Here is an 11,139-nt window from a genome sequence, read left to right on the forward strand (position 1 = left end):
CTGGTGAAAGATGCTTTAAAGCTATTACTGCTTATCAACATCCACACATAACGATATACCTCGATTATAATCACCACGGAAATAAAATGTTGCCAACATACAAGAGAAATTTTGCATGTGGGAGTTTTCTATTGACAGGACGTCCTAGGATCGTGACTTATGTCAGATCCGACGACAAGGGAGGGGTTGATCCAGTGAAATTACTACCCAACGGGCACCTATGGCTCGCCAAAAAGAAGTGGTAAAAGAAATATCACAGTATTGCCAGTGTGCCTCTTATTATTTCTCCATTAAATAATTTGAGCGCTTTCGCCATCCAAATAATTTGGGACCTTTTTTTTTTGCGTTCAATAATTTGGGACCTTTTCCGCCATCCATGCAAAGCATGATGTTCGCATTCTACACTAGAGGCAGCTTATTCAAGTACAAAGCCCGCAGTAGTTTATTTTAGCTGAGCAAAAGGAAATGTTTGTTGTCTTGCTACGTACGTACGCGTATAGATGCGTCCCGCCTTCTAGAAACTGATGGGGTACGCCGGCGATTTGTCCGGGTTGAAGAGCCCAAAGTGCTTCTCGATCTCAGCCGGGCCCTTCTTGTCCTCGTTGAACATGGCGAACACGTAGGCCTCGATGGCGCCGGACCTCTTGGGCGTCCCCTGCCCTACATGTTTGATCAGGTTCTGGTTGTATGTCTGCGCGTTGTCCGTGGTCGCCGCCGTGCCGCCGGCCGACGGCCACCCGCTCTCCGACACCACCACGTTGACGCTCCCCGCCCCGGCGCTCTCGAGCGCGGAGTAGAACGTGTCGACGAGGGCGTCGAACAGGTTCTGGTACGCGTTGGCGCCGTCCTGCACCACGGTGCCCGGCGACGTGAAGAGCGCGTAGTTGATGTCGATCTGGGCCTGGTTGTCCACGTACGAGAAGTAGGGGTACACGTTGGCGAGCAGCGGCGCGCCGGTGGTGGCCAGGTACTGCACGATGGGCCCCATGTAGCCGGCGGAGAAGGTCCCTTGGGAGGGAGGGTACCCGGCGGTCACGCCCTGCGAGACCGACGTGGACACCTTGATGCCGCCGAGCCCAGCCGCGGCGAGGGCGGCGTCGAGGTTCTGCATGGCCGGGAGGATGTTCCCCGTGTCGCCGCCCTGGTCGCCCACCTCGTTGCCGGCGGCGATGTACTTGATGTTGAGGCCCTGGTGGGCCTGCACGTTGGTCTGGACCCAGGCGGTGGCGGCGGAGCGGTCGGAGGCGAGGGAGGCGAGGTCCTCGTTGGCCACGTCGATGATGAGGCCGATGTTGGAGCCGCTGAGGGCCTGCAGGGCGTCGGCGTCCGGGAAGTAGATGCGCATGCCGGTGATGCCGTTGGACTGGTAGAGCTGCACGACTTCACTGGCCGAGGGCAGGCCGTCGCCGTTCACACCGTAGCACACGCCGATAGACTGCACCGCTGTGTTTTTCCAACAGTGGAACGCGCAACTGGGGTTAGTACCCTATCTTGCTTAACTGATAGCGCACGTACTAGCTGCTTGCGTTACCTAACTGCGCCCGATAAATAATCTGAAGTGGATGGAATTACCTGCAGGAATTGTTGCTAGCACTCCAAGGGCCAACGCCACAGCAAACATGCAGGCACGATGCCCTGCCATCATCTCCACTGGTCGATCTTCGTGTAATCAAACTCTGCACCAGTAGTGCAGCTAAGATCTTCCTAAACTCTGCACCAGTAGGGGCCGGGGTACGTACGTGCATGAAATGAAGCAAACATTCACCCCCTATTTATACGCACAACACAAGCAGGACGTAATGCAATTAGGCAGTTTGGCACGGCACGCGGTCACCGGTGCCAGCTCCCGTTTTCCAGCGCTGCTGGCACGGTACGTAGACGTTTGCTCTGGCCTCGTACGTGGAATGGAATACGCGCCCAAGGTCACCATCTGGTTCGGCGCAAAACATCGCCCGTAAGCTACGCGCCCGCCGGTGACGGCGAGCTCGTCCACCAATCGCGGCGAGTGCGTACACAGCACTCGGGGGAAACAGCTGTGCTTCGTCGTACTGGGGCGTGGAATTCCAGTGTACGTAGCATATACGTACATCCTTTTGACCGGACTGAGTTGGAATGTTCTATCTTCTATGGTTGATGGTAATGGTTTTGGAAGCATGGACACCAGTTCCAGTGGTAGCATAGTCCGAGAGCTCCTCTACAGCGCCTTAAGCGCTAATTTATTTTACGAGTCTTGTTAAGTCTTAGTCAACTGAGACTTTCTTAAGTCTCAGCCTTAAGTGCAATTTTTTTTTCAGTTTTTTCTTTCATGTTATGTCACTTGACTGAGACCTAGCCACAGTTATATTTTATTATATTTTGAAAAAATGGTCGGTACCGCACGCCGCATGGGTCGCGGCGCAGTAAGGTCACTACTTTGCGCTGTTCGCTCGTTACTCCGCCCGCTCGTTCGCTGCACGCTGTTTTCTTCTTCTTATTTCTCTGTTGCTACTGCTTCGCTGTTTTATGGAAACCAATCTGTTACTAATTTTGAAATGGTCCGTGAACTAAAACATGTTCATGGCTTTAAATAATCGGTGAATTTATAAAAATGTCCACGAATTTGAAAGAATATTTATGAATTTTAAAATAAGTAGTGAACTTGGAAAATGTTCAAATAAATTGTGAATTTTCAAAAATCTACAAAAAAATCTAGGAATTACAATTTTAAAAAATTCAAGAATTTTAAAAAATCATGAATTTGAAAAAAAACTTGGATTTTGACAAATTAAAAAATGATAAATGATAAAGGAAAAAAAATAAAATAAAAAATCCAAGTGTCCTCCGGGAGCTCATCCTCATGGCGTCCCACAGCAGCATCAACATATATCTTGAACCCGACCTCGATGCACTTTCCTTGCTGATTCAGCAATGTTCCAAGTAACTCGTGATGAAGGAGTATGTCGACAGTCCTGTCACTGTGACCACATGCTGAGAGCCCTCCAACCACGGTCTCTGAACCCTCCTGACATTGTGAGCGAGTTGACTGGAAGAGATCAGCTGGGATGGGTCAACATAGCAGAGAAGCATATTCAGGCCCCGACATAGGCCGAGGAGGGTGTGTACCCGCATGCACATTCAACATGGGCCATGAGTCGGCCTGAGCGGCTTTGTGAAGCGGTCGTCAATTGTGAAATAAAAATGCTAAAAAAAACTTTCAAATGAGAAAAGAAAAAACATGCAATTTTGTGAAGATTAAACAAAATCTTTTATACCGATGTAAAAAAGGTATGGGTACGACAAATACAACATTAAATCATTTATCATAATGTAACCGATAACTCGCATTGGAAAAACAACCATAAAATGGCCGACTCTTCGGCTCGCACCGGAACTAGAACTGGTGTCCATGCTCGCATTGTGAACATGAGTCTCGACCGCGTGGTGTCTTGGACTTCTCTTATTTCCTTACGTAAGGGCTAAACATGCACTAAAGGCCACCTATAATATTTTTCAACCCATTTATAACAATTATTTCATACATTCAGTTCTGAATTATATCCATTAAAATGCCTACAAATACATTTAGTGGCTTAAATATAACAAGGAGACCCCTAAAAATGCCAAATTTTTACATGATACATGTAATGGTGTATGCGGGATGTAAGAAAAATTCAAGGCCAACCGCCAAGGCAATAGTCACATTACTTGCAAACCTGACTTTCCTGGGACTTGTTTGCTATATTCAATTTTGTAAGCAGTATACTGAAATAATTGTGAGACAGTCTCAAAATTTTATCGCATCATCTATTGGTCATATCATAACACTATTTTTTTTACAAGTTTCATGATTTTCATGATTTGTTTAAATCTTTTGGAATTGAAATCTAAATAACCACCATGTTGGTGTGTGTCTCGCTCACATGGTGTCTTGGAGTCATCCTATTTCATAACATGAGGCCTAAAAACACACTATATATCACCAATAAGATTCTATCAGCCCGTTCCTAACGATCATGTCATGTACCTATAGTTCAAATTTGAATTGCATTAATTAAAAGTCTAGGAATGCATTTAATGGCTTAAATATAGCAAACAGGCCCCAAAAATACCAAATTTTGACATGATACATGCAATGGTGTATGTTGAGTGTGAAAACAAACTCAAGTCCAACCGGCGAAGCAGCGGTCGCTTCACATGTAAACTTGCTCATTCCCTCTTGAAACCTAGTTTCTTCCCTAAAGATGCTTCAATTTGTAAGTGAAGTACATCACAACTTTTCTATAACTCACTAAAAAATTAAACACAATGCCTAGAGTTCATACCATGACTCCATGCCAAGTTTCATATTTTCTAGACTTCATTTTCACTTAGAAAACAAAAAATGTTTACCTCCACTAAATACCAAGAAATTCATTTAATGCCCTAACAAAAGAAACTTAAACCTAAATATTGCCAAAATTTTACATGCAACTTTTAGTGGTATAGTTACAATATTAAAAAAATAGACCATAGATCTATTCCTAAAATACTTATTCTAACATTACAAAAAATGGAAAAAATAAATGGTGGCAGGCCCTAGGAAACGCCCACCAATGGTAATCACAACTGGTAATGATTGCCAGTGGCGGGTCAGAAGGGTTGCCCTTCACCGATAATCAATTACTAGTGGCGAGTGCAAATATGTGCCCACCATTGATCAGCAAGACATGCCTAAAAGGCCCACTAAAGCCCGCCTAACACCTTCCATGTCGCCGCCCTCACTCGTTGCGCTGGCACCACGGATGTGTCGGCTACGTCTGCCTTCTAAGGCATGCATTGTTTTGGCGGGGAGGTCAGACCATTTGCCGACTTCGTATGGCTCAGTCGCAGCCCTTCGTGGGTGTGTTACTTTCGCTGGCTCCTGGTCGAGGCTAGAATCCACATGCGAGATGTCCTTTTCAGAAGAAAATCTTTGATGCTACCGGTGCTAGACGCCCCCCTCCCCCCTATGCAATGTCGCCATTTAGACGGCAAACCATCTGATTTTCTCCTGCCCCTTCACTTCTTGTTTTTGGGATGTGCTTGATGTTTGTCCCGGACAATGTCGATATTCGGCAACTCCATATCCTAGATGTCTCGGCCACCGTCGCCCAGTGACGTATATTTGCACTTGTGTGACTATGTTGCTGGCAACTTTGGAAGCACCAAAACAGAGTTCTCTTTCGCGGGTGGCCTCCAACCACCGCTTCCGCTTCTCTTCAAAAATTCGTAACATGGTTGTTCTCTGGAGGCCTTGCATGCTAGCCATCCACCAAGGTGAGATCGACCACTGTCTTGGTTGCTTCCATTTAAATCCTCAAGTGTTTTATGTAACTACCTCCAAGCCCTCTCCCTCTCCATGTTTCCTTTTGTCGCTTTGTTGTAACAATATCCTAGGGGCTGCCCCTTCTTGAAATAAAAATTCAGGTGGGGAATCTCTCGCCGGGGCGAACTTTCCAAAAAAAAAGATACTAGCTACAACTTGATAAGATCCATACCAACAAAAATGATTCAAATATGATATTGTCATGTGAGAAGCTATCAACATGTTACTAGGTAGAAGACATAGTTGTGCATTTTTCATGAGTTAAGATTGGTAAAAAAAGTTTTTCTCTAAAACCTTCTAGAAGAGGACATTCCCTTCTCTCCTGATAAGTTTACTTCCATAATTTGGAAGAGAAAACTATGAATTATCGCTCAAAAATAATCCATAGTTTGACAGCCTGGACAAAAAAAGGCTCTCTGACACTCTGCCCCCTCCCCGGCTACACAACCCATTTGCCCGAGTTGCCTCGCGCCTCCAAACCCAGCCCCGCAATAAACCTACAGGGCACAGACGATTACAGAGCTTTTACTTAATATTTCCAACTAACTAACCTCCCCCCCTATTTTCAGTGGGGTGAGGCCTGCCTCATCCCCAACTTCCAATCCCAAGTCCCCAGGTTAGCCAGTCCGTTGATCCCGTGAAAAATAATCCCCCGTGAACCTAGCATTGCTCCCCTTCCCCGTCCACGCTATTAAAAGCCGACCAGTGGCTCTCAAACCTTAGGTGCCTTCATTTCCCCTGTATCTCCGCCCATCAGAGTTGTCGCCACGTCCCCGTCTCGTCCGCCAACGGCATGGAGCACGAGTGTGTGACGTGGTACAAGAAGCTCCCATCGGAGCTCGCCGCCGCGCTGAGGAGCACACAGGGGGTTTGCTCTCGGGAGTGATGAACCGGCCGCACCCCCATCTTCTTTGAATGTATGTACATTACCAAGTCATTGGCTATTGAACAGTCCCAATTCGACGTGTTGCCAAAGGGAAAAGGCATACAAGGTTGTTTATACATGAGTGAGAACGGACTCTCATTGATTTATTGCTATTGGAGAACGCCATCCAAACGTAGACGGGCCAAGAGACCAATTCATAGGTGGGGATGCAATATTGTACTCGTCCAGAAATCATGTGGCCACTCAAATGATATCATATATCGGAAACCGTTATAGAGTACTACTAGTTAGAAATGATATCATGCATAAACGCAGCAGTACACCATCCATGTCAACATCACATGCACCATCCATAGAACCCACACACAGCAGTTTTCTTATGTTTCCTCTCTTAGCTAGGGATCAACTCAACTAACAAACTACTACGCAACATTTTCACCGTGCAAGCAAGACCAGCCTATACAATGCTTCAAGTTGAGGTCTCGTGAACAGGGGGCAGGGCGATGCGCTTTAGCTGTCACCCGCTCTGAACAGGGTCAGCAGGGCGAGGAACAGATTGATAATGTCAAGGTAGAGCGAGACGGCGGCCCAGACATACTCGTCATAGGTGTAACGCTTGATGATGTTGCCCGTGTCATAGACAATGTAGCCACTGAAGATGAGTGCCGCCAGCGCACCGTAGATCATGTGAGAGAGCTTGCCCAGCGGGAAGAGGATCTGGATATTTAGAGAAGCCATGATCAGTATTGACTGATTGTAGAATAGAGAAGACTGATAAATGAACGGTCTGGCGTCTTCGTTTTAAAAAACACCGAACGGTATCTGACCTGAATGAAACCAAAGACGAGCAACATCACAAGAGAAGCAAATAAGAAAGGACCAAGGAAGCTGAAGTCCTTGCCCTTCTTTACAGCCCAGAAAGTGTAAGCAGTCAGGCTCAAGACAACCACCATTGTAAGAATCGCAGCCTCCAAAATGACCTTGCCTGTGCACATGTAGGATTATTTTAGCGCTTTTTTATTTCATAATATAGAACTCATAAAGTTAGCTACTAATTAAATGAACTAATTGCTTTCTTGTCATCTCATGCATCTTTTTTACCACAGAAACTTTCATGTAAATTTGACCAAACAATAAAGCACGTGCATGCTAAAATGTGACAATCATATCACAAATGCTTAACTCAGACAAGCATAACATAAAAGGTGACAAACAGGGTACAACTTGGCCCCCAACACAAACCGGGAAAATGCATCAACTACACTCACATGGGTTGCCTAACATTTGCATGGCCATGGCAAATTGGCAGCAACTATCCAATTGCCGTACATGGTGACTAACATGCTTACTAGTCATGCACGTGTAATGAATTGACACAACGAGAGGGGCATTAGAAGACTCAAGAAAATGTTAGGATCTGCAGGCAGGAACAGAATTCTGGTGGGAAGAGAAATACCGCTAGTAAAGGCACATGTCATGCCCACAGCGAAGCTAATGGCCACTGTGAAGACGCCGAGCAGCAGCAGGTTCACTGGGTGCTTCTGACGGTAGCAGTACAACGGGCACAGCACTGCATACAAAAAATTAACAAGCATTTTAGCAACGGGCACAGCACTGCAATTCACAAGGCAACCACGTCCCATTCTAGTCTAGTAAAGCAACATTATTCACTGCAAAAATCTGGAGTTGTAAGTACAAGTGTACAACACATCCATAGCTTTGCAGGGAAAAGACGGCATCCAAAGGTAATTCAGAGCAGAACACGCAAAGGGAAAGCTATCTCGTCCTGTCCTCTCTCACCAAGCCCCTCAAAAATTAACGGCCACAACTTCCCCTTCTAGTAAATGCAACAGTAGTGAATGGAATATATTCGAGACGCTCGCAGCGAAGGAAACCCCATAATCGGACGGATCGAAACTGCAGCGACAAATTCCTAACAGAAAATATGGTGGTAGTTTGAATTCTCACCGATGAAGGGGAAGATGAGGATGGAGATGTAGAGCCCGAGGCCGGCGTAGGAGGAGACGAAGAAGTGCGGTATGGCCCGGACCTTGACGACGACGGCCGCGACGACGGCGGTGAGCAGAAGCTGCAGGGAGAGGATGACGTAGATCTTCCGGATGAGCGCCCAGCGCAGCTCGGGGCTCTCCGCCATCCCGGGGTACAGCACCTGGGCCGGCGCTGGCGCCGGCGCCGTGGCAGTGCCACCGGAGGTCCCCGCCTCGATGTCGCCGCCCTTCTGGTGCCCGGACATCTCGCCCGGCAATGTGATGACCAGGGAAGCAGCCTTCGAAGGTAGGGTTTTCGCGGGTGTGGCGGAACGGAAGGCGAGAGGGGAGGTGCAAAGTGAAAGGTAATAACGGGCTGACGGCGACAAGGATGATGCGCCGTGAGGGCTCCAGTGCTCGACTTAAATAGTGAGATGAGATGAGACGGAGCGTATGACCTGCTGGGCAACGAAGATGCTGGACGGTGGGATTGCTTCGCATTGGGGGTCCGATTGACGCGTTTCAGTCGTTGTGCTCTTGACGCACGTGAGCACGCTTTATGCCTACGAGGTTTTTCTTTTTGAAATTTTTCAGGGTTTCTGTTTTATATAGGAGATGCAGAGTTTTATTTTTCAGTACCTCGGATGTTCAGAGGAGGAATATGAGGTTGGCATGGAGGACATGTAGGAGGGGGGCTGTAGGAGGCGTTGGGATGGAGGCCGAGCCCGATGGCTTTTGCATGGACAGGCGGAGGCGGCAGCGCAGTTCGAGGTGAAGCAAGCAGCCATACTCAACTCGACCCAATCCGAGCGGGAGATGGCGATGAACCTCCATCGTATCCATCTCGCTGACATGAGGCGGGAGCAACTCTTCGCCAACAAGGATGACGAGTAACAGAAGCCGGAGCTGCGCCCCGCCGCAAATGACCATGAGGCCGCCAGTCTGTCGGGCACAGGGGTCATATACGTCTCCAACAGAGTTGAAGTAAGATAGTTTTAGTTCGAATGGACCTTGTTTTATGTATGTATGATGATGAACGTATGATGAATTTTAGGTTGCATGGATTCGTATGGAAATAGGGGTTTGCATATGAGGGGTGTCGATGCAGCGTCCGAAAAATGAAGGGTGCACCGGCTCCGTTCCACGGACGCGTCAGACATATAGGGGGGAGGGGGCATATTTGTACGCGATTGTAGATGCTCTAAAAGTTTCACACTTTTGACGGTTAATTTGCCATTTTTAGGACATTAAGTTTCTATGTATTTATTGGAGGTAAATGCCCGTAATGGTTTAAATATTGATAATGGACAAGGAAAATGACAAATTTTGAAATTTCACACATAATAGTGTTTGGTTTGTTTCTTCACAAAACCCACTTCCTTCCTCAGGGCTTGTCCGGTTTGTAAGTAATCAACATGACAACTTTTGCATAATATTATCTTTTTTTGCCACATCCTCTAGGGACCATATCATTAGAATTAAAATGGGAATAGCCTACATGTCTGTGGCCGGGTCTTGGCCCCCTGATTTTTGGGACAACTTTTATTTTGTATTATATGGGCAAAACTTATACTAAAGACCACAGACAATGTTTTTCAACCCACTTTTGTCCATTATTTCATGTATCTGGAGTTCAAAATTGAATTATATTCAGTAAATGACTAGAAATGCACTTTGTAGTTTAAATATACCAAACAACCCTAGCAAAATGCTAATTTTTGACATGTTACATGTAATGGTGTGTGTTCAGTGCGGGAAAAAGTTCAAGCCCAACAGAGAAGCAACGGTGGCTTCCAACGCAAACCGGATTTGTGCCCTCTCAAAACCTACTTTCTTCCTAAAAAATGGCACGGTTTGTAAGTAATCTACTTGTCAACTTTTGCGAAACAATCTAAAATTTTATCACAGTCTCTGGAGGCCATATAATGACACCATGTCAAGTCTTTAAATTTTTGACTTTGTTCGAATTTCTGACAACTAAAATGGCAATAACCTACATTTCAGTGGTCGGGTCTTGGATATGGGACTACTGTTATTCGGTGGTATTTTGGTTAAATATATGCAAAAGACCATCAATAATGTATTTCAACCAACTTTCGGCCATAACTTCATGTACATGCAGTTTAAATTTTAACGATGTCCATTAAATACATAGAAATGCACTTAATGTCTTATATAGCAAACGGACCCAGAAAAATGTCACATATTGACATGTTTCATGTAATAGTATTTGTTGAGTTTGCACAAAATTTGAAGGCCAACAAAGGAAGCAGCGCTAGCTTCGCATGCAAACCGGACACGTTCCCTCTTGAAACCTAGTTTCTTGCTCGGAGACGGTTTGGTTTGTCAATAGTCTACATTACAACTTTTTCGAAATATTCTCAAAATCTGCGTAGGACATAATCTTGACGATACCCATGGCCGGGACTACCCTTAGCGTGCCATGATCCATGTTGGTATCAGCATCGTCCTGCATACCCTCGATAAGACATGACCATCTCCTGCATCCTGCAAGATGTCACTCGTCATATCATTGTGTGGTAATGCCAGAAACCTTCGTCAAACAATAGACCCTCATAGGATCGGGCCGTAGTGTACACTAGTAGAAAAAGCACCTAATGTGAGACACATTAGTCCCAGTTCGATTTCAGCCCGGTATTAATGGTACCATTAGTGCCGGTTCGAACGGCTATGCATTAATGCCGGTTCATTTTGACCCTTTAGTATCGGTTCGTGCCACGAACCGGTACTAAAGGGGTGGTGGCAGGCTGGCGTCAGGCCGGGGCCCCGCGATCACCTTTAGTACCGGTTCGTGGCACAAACCGGTACTAAAGGGCTAACCTTTAGTATCGGTTCGTGCCACAAACCGGTACTAAAGGGGTTTGACCTATAGTCCCGGTTGGAGACACGAACCAGGACTATAGGGCAATTTTTCATACTCT

At 46.3% G+C, this 11,139-nt stretch overlaps 2 protein-coding genes across 2 annotated transcripts; both read right to left on the reverse strand.

The window, feature by feature from the left end:
* Positions 1-259: 259 nt before the first annotated feature.
* LOC119278541 (glucan endo-1,3-beta-glucosidase, acidic isoform-like) lies at positions 260-1,754 on the reverse strand. The gene is made up of 2 exons (XM_037559876.1): positions 1,573-1,754; positions 260-1,443 (listed from the first exon to the last, which is right to left on the reverse strand). Exons 1-2 carry the CDS (start codon positions 1,643-1,645, stop codon positions 515-517), a joined length of 1,002 nt encoding a protein of 333 aa, XP_037415773.1. The 5' UTR covers positions 1,646-1,754; the 3' UTR covers positions 260-514.
* Positions 1,755-6,460: 4,706 nt separating this feature from the next.
* LOC119278542 (protein LIFEGUARD 2-like) lies at positions 6,461-8,568 on the reverse strand. The gene is made up of 4 exons (XM_037559877.1): positions 8,178-8,568; positions 7,666-7,779; positions 7,037-7,194; positions 6,461-6,926 (listed from the first exon to the last, which is right to left on the reverse strand). Exons 1-4 carry the CDS (start codon positions 8,461-8,463, stop codon positions 6,720-6,722), a joined length of 765 nt encoding a protein of 254 aa, XP_037415774.1. The 5' UTR covers positions 8,464-8,568; the 3' UTR covers positions 6,461-6,719.
* Positions 8,569-11,139: the final 2,571 nt, after the last annotated feature.

Source organism: Triticum dicoccoides, chromosome 3B (assembly GCF_002162155.2).
Source record: "Triticum dicoccoides isolate Atlit2015 ecotype Zavitan chromosome 3B, WEW_v2.0, whole genome shotgun sequence".
Taxonomy (NCBI): Eukaryota; Viridiplantae; Streptophyta; class Magnoliopsida; order Poales; family Poaceae; genus Triticum; species Triticum dicoccoides.

Excerpts from the sequence above, each read along its gene's own strand:
- LOC119278542 (XM_037559877.1), bottom strand. The coding sequence starts at position 8,463 with ATGTCCGGGCACCAGAAGGGCGGCGACATCGAGGCGGGGACCTCCGGT. Across the intron at positions 7,195-7,665 it reads GACATGTGCCTTTACTAGCG|GCAAGGTCATTTTGGAGGCT; the intron begins GTATTTCTCTTC and ends ACATGTGCACAG. Across the intron at positions 6,927-7,036 it reads TCGTCTTTGGTTTCATTCAG|ATCCTCTTCCCGCTGGGCAA; the intron begins GTCAGATACCGT and ends CTAAATATCCAG.
- LOC119278541 (XM_037559876.1), bottom strand. The coding sequence starts at position 1,645 with ATGATGGCAGGGCATCGTGCCTGCATGTTTGCTGTGGCGTTGGCCCTT. Across the intron at positions 1,444-1,572 it reads GCTAGCAACAATTCCTGCAG|CGGTGCAGTCTATCGGCGTG; the intron begins GTAATTCCATCC and ends GGAAAAACACAG.